General features: G+C 56.1%; 1 protein-coding gene across 1 annotated transcript; it reads right to left on the bottom strand.

Moving 5' to 3' along the window:
- Positions 1 to 1342: 1342 nt before the first annotated feature.
- On the bottom strand, positions 1343 to 7776 carry LTBR (lymphotoxin beta receptor). Its single transcript, XM_007469433.1, has 10 exons — positions 7617 to 7776; positions 7382 to 7478; positions 7004 to 7129; positions 6768 to 6920; positions 6348 to 6444; positions 6122 to 6213; positions 3726 to 3833; positions 3388 to 3413; positions 2573 to 2801; positions 1343 to 2240 (listed from the first exon to the last, which is right to left on the bottom strand). The coding sequence occupies exons 1-10, from the start codon at positions 7710 to 7712 to the stop codon at positions 1999 to 2001; spliced, it is 1266 nt and encodes a 421-aa protein (XP_007469495.1). The 5' UTR covers positions 7713 to 7776; the 3' UTR covers positions 1343 to 1998.
- Positions 7777 to 9660: the final 1884 nt, after the last annotated feature.

A 9660-nucleotide genomic window follows, 5' to 3' on the forward strand; every position in this document is an offset into this window, starting at 1 on the left:
TTTCCCACTGCATCTAAAAATCATACATATATGTAGTCTATTAAGTGTGCAATAATAGCATTATGTCAAAAAAACCAATGTACATGGCTTCATTTAAAAATACTTTATTGCTGAAAAATGCTACCCATCATCAATAATGCAGGGTTGCCACAATTTGTAAACAAACAAACAAACAAAAAACCCCACAGAATACAGCGAGGTACGCCTGCAAGACAAGAAGAAATAAAGTAAAAGTCACGAGTGCTCCTTCTGGGTTGAAGGAGGCCGGCCTCTATCTCTTCACCAACAGAATGTGAACTTGGCCTCTAAATTTATGTCAATTTCTGTCTAAAGTGTGTATCTTTCCCTTCATCCAACCTCGCCAAATACTTTTGCACTTTGCCTTGAGCCTGGGGGTTTGAGAGTTGGCTGAGACTTGATGCCGGTGGGACATGCAGGAGGGCTGATGACTTCAGAAAACCAGCCCATTTTACCCGTTCAGAGAAATTCTCTTTTTACCCAACAGGCCTCTAGAGCCAGCCTAATTGGGGTGCGGGGGGGAGGGCGCATCACAGCCATGTGCAGCTGAACTGGGCAAGTGACTTAACATCTCTGGGCCTCAGTTTCCTCATTTGTTAAATGGAAAGAGTCATCGTACCTACCTCCTGGGGGGCTGTGCAGGTTGCATAAGGTCACGTTGCACAGCATTGAGAACACTGACTGCCACGTTGTCAGCGACTGCTGGCCACTACTGTCATCACCTGAATCCCATATCCCGGCCTCTTACACAAATACCTTGTGGGATTATATCTTACAGCTTTTGACCTGTGCCTTTGACACGGCCCCGGTGGAATAGTGCTCCTCTGTAAATCCCAAGGGATTTTCCTAGCGGTCTAGGGGTTAAGACTCCGCACTTTCCTTTTTTTTTTTATTTTATAAATTTATTTATTTATTTATTTATGGCTGTGTTGGGTCTTCGTTGCTGCACATGGGCTTTTAGTTGCGGCGAGCGGGGGCTCCTCTTCATTGTGGTGCGCGGGCTTCTCATTGTCATGGCTTCTCTTGTTGCGGAGCACGGGCTATAGGTGCGCAGGCTTCAGTAGTTGTGGCACGTGGGCTCAGTAGTTGTGGTGCACGGGCTTTGTTGCTGTATGGCATGTGGGATCTTCCTGGGCCAGGGCTCGAACCCGTGTCCCTTGCATTGGCAGGCAGATTCTTCACCACTGCGCCACCAGGGAAGCCCAAGACTCCACACTTTCAAATGCGCAGGTTCGATCCCTGGTCAGGGAACTAGAATCCCACATGCCGTGTGGCACGGCCAAAAAAAAAAAAATCCCACAGAAATCAACGATCTAGGTCTCAGTCTCCTCTTTATTTGCATGTGGTTACAATTCATAAATACACTCACCGTTTTCCTCCCCCTCCAAAATTCTCCCTTATACCTAAAAGCCCACCCAAGCCCCTGGTTATAAGGATTCCCTTTCCTGTCTAGAAGGGGAGGGCGGTCCTCCCTGTCACTCCATCTTCATGTAGCATCTCCCTCAGTCCATGTGAAGTGTGGGCCCTCGAAGGGCCTCTGAAGCTTGGGGATGATGGGGACCACGAATCCGCCAGAGGTCCCGGCCATGTCCTTGAGTGACCAAGTGGCTGGCTCCCTTCTGTGCCACGCTTGGGGTACAGATGCCAGGGGGGTGGCAGTTAGCGTCACATGTGCTGTCCGTGCCTGAGGCCGAGCTGGTGCTGCCCCAGTGGGCAGGGGCTCTGCAGTGGAGTCCCGGGCCTGCTTGGACGGTAGTGAGAGTCCTGCGGGGGCACCATTCCCAGCCACTGCTGGCCCTGCTCTCAGAGACGCGTCTGAGCCCCGGCCCCTCGGTGTCCAGCTCTCGGGGCCCTACCCAGGCCCTTGGTCAGTCCTGTGCAGGGAGGGCGGCCTCGAGGAGGAGGCGCTCTCAGGCCTCCCTTCTCCTGGCTTCTCCAGACAACATCAGGCGTGGCTGACAAATTGGGTCCTTGGCCCTGTTAGAGGGTGTGGCACCCCAGTGTCTCTGTCTCAGCCAGGTGCCAAGCTTTGCCATCCTCCTGGTAGGGTGTGGAGAGCCCGGGAGGGCTAGGGGCACCCTCCTCAGGGATGGGGTACGGAGGCTCTGGGGGAGCGGGGGTGTCTCCGGGGCCCCGCGCTCCCCCCAGTACTGGCCCGTTGTAGATGTAGATGTTGCCGGTGACAGTCACAGACCCGCCGGTGACGTGAATGCCATTGGTGCCTGTGGGAAGGAAGGCAGAGTAAGGAGTGAGGGGCAAGTTTGAGGGGAAGGCCTCTGTGACCCCAGCATCGGACTCCAGCTTCCCCAGGGCCCCTGTCCACCATCTCCCCTTTCCGCTCTGTCCCCCTCCGTCGGCGTTCTTGAGCTCTGTGTTCATTCCTCTGTTTCTTGGTTTTCAGTCTCTTCCCTTCTCTGTAGTCGGGATGCTCTGGCTGCTGGAGCGTCCTCTTGCACCCGGTTTAGTCTCCTCATTTCTGCCTGGCTCACACTCTCTCTCCCTGCCCACCCTCCCTCCCCACCCACTCTGCTCCCTGTGCCTGCCCCAGGCTCACCATGGGCCAACTGGCCTTGCTCTGGGAGCTCAGCCTCCAGCTCCCTGGCCTGGCTCAGAGGACTCTGCTGTTGTAGCGCCTCTTCCTCCAAACCTGGGGTCGCCGGGACCCCGGCCGAAGCTGGGGTCAAGTCTCCAGAGGTGGGCAGAAGTGGCTCTACCAGGTCAGGGTACTGTGGGTTGACCCTTGGGGGCTCCCAGCTTCCTTCAGCAGTATTTGATTCCTCTCCCTGCAGGACAGAGGCCGAGAACCAAGCAGTGACGTGGGCCTCAGACCCCGTCTTTCTTTAATTCCTCCCCCCTCCCCCCCCCATGCTTAGGCAACTCAGTGCCCTCTTCTGCTCCTCATCAGGCTCCCTGCCTCAGGGCCTTTGCACCTGATGTTTCCTCAGCTCCTGGAGAACTTTCCCCAATACATCCCGACGGCTGGCTCCCTGTGTTCTTCAGCTCTCTGCTCAAATATCAGCTGATCACAGAGACCCTCTCTATCCACTCTAAGATAATATACCCTCATCTGTTGCCACCGTCACTGTCCTCCCACCATGCTTTATTTAGCAATTATCACTACCTGAGGTACAGCTGTCTAACTTTATTCTGGCTCCACTGGTTTGTAACTCTGGGAGGACAGACACTTTGCTTTGCTCACTGCTGTTTCCACTGTGCCTTGAACAGTGCCTGGCACACCGTGTGCTCGATAAATTATTAGCTGAATGAATGAATGGTCGTTGAAGCTGCAGACTCTTTTCCTGCCTGCCCCCCACCTGGTTCACCTGTCTCCCTGGCCCTCCTTGCTGCCTCCTCAGCCTTCCCCATTACCTCTGGATGCCTCTTGAGCAGGGATCCTGCAATAGAAAATGAAACGGCAGGCCTCAGATCCCCAGGCTTTCCCCCTCCACACAAGCCATGATATGGCACTGCCCACCCTGGGCTCCCCACAAGGATCAGGTTATCATTACCCTTATCTCCAGCCTCAGAATGGGGGGCTGGATGGAGGTGATGTCTATGTGGGGGGCAGGTGTTGGGCGTTTTGGGGGTGTGAAGGTGCAGAAGGGTCATCCCTGGGGGAGCTGAATATTCCCTCCAGCCCCCCTCCCCCATCTAGGTAGGCACAGACCCAGGCCCTGCATCCCTGCCTGCACCCTGCTCCTTCCTACCCAGCTTTCTGCAGAGAGAGGGGTGGCTCTTCCAGGTGCAGGCGAACACAGTGGTGAGAAGCAGAAAGGAGACCAGTGGCAGCAAGACGGCCAGCACCAGCATCGTTCCTGCAGGACGGCAGACAGGACGGGGCATGAGGGCCCGAGGAGGCTGGGGGTGGGCAGTTAAGGAAGAGCTCTCCAGTTCTCAGGCCACCCGGACAGAAAAGGGAGAGCAGCTTTCCCCTTCCAGTCCCACTACAGTTCCTAAAGGAGGAGTTGGAGAAACTTCCCTTGGGTTACAGAGAAGGGGCACTAAGCCTGACTAGGGGGGCACCTCCTGACAGCCAGCAGAAACTCTGCCGCAGATGGAGACGTTCGGGGTGGATGCGGATGGCCACTGGCACGGGGGCAGCCTTGCGGCTGAGGACAGGCACTTGGGCAGTCGGTCTGCAAGGGCTGAAAGTGGGAGTGGGAAGCAATAAGGGAGGGTGGGGAGTCTGTAAGCAGACTCAGGCCACAGGGTAAAGTCATGTTTCTGCGGACTTGACCATCTTACAGAGAGACCCACAGCTGCGGGAGCTGAGGTTGTCCTTCTGCAGTTGTGGAGGTGTTTACAGGGGTGACGGAGTCGGGATCCTGGCTTCTGAACTCTGCCTGGCAGCGGAGGGCTGCCCGGTCTCCACCCGCGGCTCAGGGCAGGTCCCGGGAGGGAGGGAAGCGGAGGCTGGGTTTCTCAGGTGCCCACATGTAGCCATGGTAACTGCTGCCTTCCTATGGGCCTCATGCTGCCATCAACAGCATGGAGCCTACCATGCCCGTCGCCTGTGTCACCTGTGCCTGAGGAAGATGGGGAGCACTTGGACATTTGCACACTGGGAGTTTTGCCCTTTGTGATCTGTCTAATTCCATGGCCTAAGGGAGTCCAGAATGGGAGGTGTGGGGAAAAACTAGACCCAGAGTCTTGGACACCTGGGCTCCTGCCCAGTTGTGTATTTTTCATATACAAAATGAGATTAGCTTACATACTCTCTAAAATGCCAATCGTTTTTGATACACAGTTAAAAATTAATACGAGGATGTGGAAAATATTTATGATATAGTTGAATGAAAAATTAAGTTACAAACATTCAAATGACTGCACTTTTAGGAAAATAATTATTTTTTTCTATTGCACAGAAAAATGTATGGGAAGATATATTCAAAAGTGTTGAGTGTGGGGTTTCCCTGGTGGCGCAGTGGTTAAGAATCTGCCTGCCAATGCAAGGGACACAGGTTTGAGCCCTGGCCTGGGAAGATCCCACATGCCGCGGAGCAACTAAGCCTGTGCACCACAACTACTGAGCCTGTGCTCTAGAGCCCGTGGGCCACAACTACTGAGCCCACATGCCAGAACTACTGAAGCCTGCACGTCTAGAGCCCGTGCTCCCCAACAAGAGAAGCCACTGCAATGAGAAGCCTGTGCACCGCAAAGAAGAGTAGCCCCAGCTCACTGCAACTAGAGAAAGCCCGCGCATGGCAACGAAGACCCAACGCAGTGAAAAATTTTTAAATTAATTAATTAATTAAAAAAATAAAGAAAGTGTTGAGTGGATATGCTAGGTGATGGTTCTGTGGGTGATGTTTAGTTTTGTTTATCTGAATTTTCTAATTTTCTGCAGTCTGCATGTATTATGGCATGGGCTTTGGAGTAAGAGAGACTTAGAATAGGTCTTCATAACACCGGTTACCACATGGATGATCTTGGGCAAGTCACCTAACCTCTCTGGGACTCGGTTTCCTCATCTAGTCAGTGAGGATAATAATAAGACTATTTCATAGGATCATTATGAGGGTTAAATGAGTTATTGAAAGTCAAGTGTTCACAGAGTGCCTGACGCACTAGCTCTCAGTAAGTGGAAGCTATGATTATAAATACGTGGTAATTTTTTAAAGTTAAGGAAATAAACTTTCCCCTGATTAATAACAACCACAGTCATTAGAAGCATCCTGTAATCCTCTATTAGGCGAGGAAACCAATGACTCCACAGAAAAGACCAAGAAAGCATCAAGTGTAGACTCTTCTCTCGAATAACGGAAGGTGTAACCTACTACAGAGACATCCAGTCTAGTAAATGGATTATGTGATGGTGGCATGTCCAAAACGATGACGGTGATGTCAGTTACAATTACATCTCCGTGTGGGTGTACTATTACATGTAACTTATAAGTCATGTGTAGGACATATAACTTAAAAAGTGTGTGTGTATGTTTGTGTGTAATTAACCTGGCCCAGGGATACTCCAATTTCCCTTTGAGGAGCTTTTCTTCTTGCCTCAATTCTGACTGGAAAGGATTCATCATTTCCCTGTTCTTTTAGATGGCTAGAATTAAGGCATCTTCCCAGATGCCCCCTGCCCCTGCCCCTGGCCCCTCACCTGGCGTCTCAGAGGGCTCTGGTGGACTCCTGCAGCTGGTGTCAGACCGGGAGGTGCCTGGCGCTGCCTCTACGAGGCCCTGGTCCTCACACCTGTGGAGGAAAGAGCCCAGCTCAGGTGGGCTCCTGGCGGTAAGTGGGAGGCGGTCCGTGGAGCTGAGAAGTGGACGGGGCTGTCAGCAGCTGGGGCTGGGGGGGTAGGAGGAACACGGACCTGGCACCCTCACCTGGTGTGGGGCTGGCAGCGGGCGCTGGGGGAGGAGGTGTTCTGGAAGTGCCCTGCCTTACAGGGAACACAGTTGCTGTTAGCCTTCCTGTCTTCATCTGGCAAGAGAAATGCATGGCCAGCCAGGGTTAGTGGGCAGAGGGAGCCCTCTGGATGGCCCCTTCCCTGCCCACCCACTGCAATCTGTAGTTTGCAGCATCTTTCCTGATCTCCGAATTGCCCGAGCTTCCTCTCAGTGCTGAGAGGACCCCCGAACCCTGCACCATCCCGCTTTCATTTCTCTGCTGGTCCCTTCTGTGAGCCTTGCTCAGGGAGGGAGAAGAGGCCTGGGGCCTCACCATGGACACAACCCCATGCACCCTGCCCCCTTCAAGATCACCCGCCTCCTCCCCCCACCCCTTTGCCCCCAGTGACCTCTGACCTTTGAGCTCGGCTTCAGTGCCAGGCGGGCAGTGGGAGAGTGACTCGCAGTGTACACACTCAGAGCCCCAAAAGACGCAGAAGAGTCCTGGCTGGCAACGGCACTGGGTTTTGTGTTTGCTAGTGCAAGGCATGATCTCCACGAAGCCCAGCACTGGTGGGGAGACAGAGGGCTTAGCAGAGGGGCTGCGCTCCAAGAGATCCCAGCCCCCGTCCCCGCCAGAACACCCCACTCACTCTGGTCACAGGGGCGGCACAGCTGGCAGATGGAGAGATGGTTCCAGTGCTCGTTGTAGGAATTTTCGGGGCACGTGGCACAAGTGGTGTCCTGGTCGGGGCCACATTCAGCCGAGACGTGTGTGCCTAGGATGTGAGCAGGGCAGTGGGAGTGTCAGGGGACTAGGGTTCCCCCATGCCCTCTGCTGCTTGCTGTGTGACCCTGCGCCTGTCGCGTTGCCTACACGGGAGGGACGGCCAGTGTCTCTCACTCTCTGTTTCTGCCAGCGGGTATTCCTGGGAGCTGGCGTCCACCTTCTGTCTGAGGCAGCGATGTGGGCTGGAGCCCCCTGTAACCCACCTCCCCGTCCCAGACATCCTGTGGCCCCTGCCTCTCACCTGGGGGGCAGCGGGAGCAGCAGACGTGATGCTTGGACTCGTAGTACTCCGTTTCCCGGTCCCGGCAGGTTTGGTTCTCTGTGCGGTACGGGGGCACCTTCAAGGGGAGATGGAGTGAGGCGAGAAGTATTCAGCAGTTAGCTGGGAAGGGCAGAGGGGCTACAGAGAGGGCGGCCCAGACCCCCCTTCCCGGGCTGAGCCCACCCCCACCCGCTGGCCTGGGCCCCTCCCTCACCAGCTGGGGCTGGGATGCTGCCAGGAGACCCCAGAGGCCCAATATGAGCGGCCCCCAGGCCAGGCCGCAGGGGGAGGCGGCCCACGGCAGGCGCATGGCGGCCAGTCAGCCAGCCGAGCAGATGGTGGAGGCCTGGGAGGAAGGTGGGAGGCCTGGACGTCCCGGGCAGTGGTGGCAGCAGCCTCCCGAGCCCAGAGGCTGGGACAGGACTCGGCCGACTTGCCCCCGGGGGCCAGAGCGGCCGGGCCTGGCCTGGCCTCCAGGGCTCCAGCGCTGGGCTCAGGAAGTGGGAGTGGAGGAGCCGGCGGGGCGGGGACAGGGAGAGCTGGGAGCCGAGGCAGCTGTCTGTCGCAATCGGGAAGAGGAACAGGCTTGGCTGCCCGATGCAGGGCGGGAGGGGGTGGCGGGGAAAGCACGTGAGGGCAGTGGGGCCGGAACCGGGCCTCCTCCCTTCTTTGGAGGCCTGACTGGAGAGGAGGATGCAGGGACAGGCCAGGCCCAGCCGGTGGGAAACGGGTAGCAGAGCCAGTGCACACTCCTCGGCTGGGCCCCCCGGAAGCCCAGCTGGGAACAGATGGAGTTCCAGACACAGCTGTGTCCAGCCAGCAGGACACCAGATCCAAAAAATGGATGGGCCTGGACCATCAAACTTGGAGGGTGCAGAGACCCACGGAGAGCCTCGGCCAGCCAGACCAGCATCTGGGAACCAGAAGTCCTAGTTGGCAGACTGTCTGGACTCCCGGCTTCCTACCCTGTTGTGTGACTTTGGAAGATAAACTACAAAGGAGTCACAAGCCAGCCAGCACCCCCTTCCCTGAGTCAGCACAGCCCACACCCACCTCAGTGGACACAGGTCACCTACGAGATTCTCCAGAGGGTGCAGCGGCCCCTGCTCCCCTGTCCTCAGAGAAGGCGGTGGTGCATAGACCAAGTTCCCATGAGCAGGGCAGCTGGGCTAGGGCTGGGTGGCCACCACCCTCAGTCCCAGCCTCTCACCCAGGAGCCTTTGAATCCCTTCGAGCTGGAGGGAGCTGACAGCCCACCAGACCGGGCCCCTAACATCAAGGATGAGGACACAGAGGCCAGGGTGCCATGTAGAGGAGACCGGGATTCCAGGGGGACTCGGTCTGGTCCTTGTCCCTTTTATTCCCACCATTTCCCTGCAACCCATTAACAGCATCCCAGCCCTTACCCAACCATGCCAGGGTGTCTGGTCTCCAAGTTCCTGTGCTCCTGGCTCACGCCCACTTGTCCTTGAGGGTCACCCCAGACTGCCCAGCACCCCCGCAGACCACTCCCTGTGACCCGCGGCTTATCATCCGCTGGCCGCTGGGCCTTGAGCTCGGCAACGGCCTGCCCCGGATCTGTAACTCTGGGCTCCCAGAGCTTCACACAGCTTCTGGCACGAACCGCGTGTCCGGTACATATCTATGGACTAAACCAATGATGCCTCGCCCACGTCACACAGCCAGTACGTGGCAGAGCCAGCCTAGAGGCTGGGGCTCCAGATGTCCGGGTCCAAGCTCATTCCAGCAACCAGGCTCCCTCCTCGTGACTCAGGGGTGCCTCCCTAAGCATGACTGGCTGTCTGGAGAGAGGTCACCTGGGCATCATCCCTGCCCACTCCTTGGAGGGCTCTGTTCACACATCCTAACCCTGGTTGGTCTGACTGGCTGGACAGGCTCCTGGTGGAAGAGTGGGAAGTCCAGGTCAGGGGTGTGCCCCTGGTGGGGGGCGGATCACAAAAGGGCGAATCAGCCTGCCTGAGCTATAGACATCCCTCTCCTCTCCTGGTGCAGGCCTAGGACCCGCACTCTGCCGGAGAACATCCGAGGCTGCCTGGGAAGGGAGGAAGTGTCAGAAAGGCACGCGCTGCTCAGGTCAAGAAAATGGGGTCTGGGACTGGACACACCACTGAGCCCTTAAATGCAGAAAGGTCTGTGTGTGCACCTTAGATCCCTTTTTCTATTTATTAACAAAATTTTTAAAATTGAAATTTAATTGACTTACAATGTTGTACAGGTTTCAGGTGTACAGCAAGGTT

Source organism: Lipotes vexillifer, unplaced genomic scaffold (assembly GCF_000442215.2).
Source record: "Lipotes vexillifer unplaced genomic scaffold, Lipotes_vexillifer_v1.1 scaffold395, whole genome shotgun sequence".
Classification (NCBI taxonomy): domain Eukaryota; kingdom Metazoa; phylum Chordata; class Mammalia; order Artiodactyla; family Lipotidae; genus Lipotes; species Lipotes vexillifer.

Coding starts and splice junctions, on each gene's coding strand:
- LTBR (XM_007469433.1), bottom strand. CDS start 7,712: ATGCGCCTGCCGTGGGCCGCCTCCCCCTGCGGCCTGGCCTGGGGGCCG. Junction 7,479..7,616: donor CAGCATCCCAGCCCCAGCTG/GTGAGGGAGGGG, acceptor CTCCCCTTGAAG/GTGCCCCCGTACCGCACAGA. Junction 2,802..3,387: donor TGCTCAAGAGGCATCCAGAG/GTAATGGGGAAG, acceptor TCTGTCCTGCAG/GGAGAGGAATCAAATACTGC.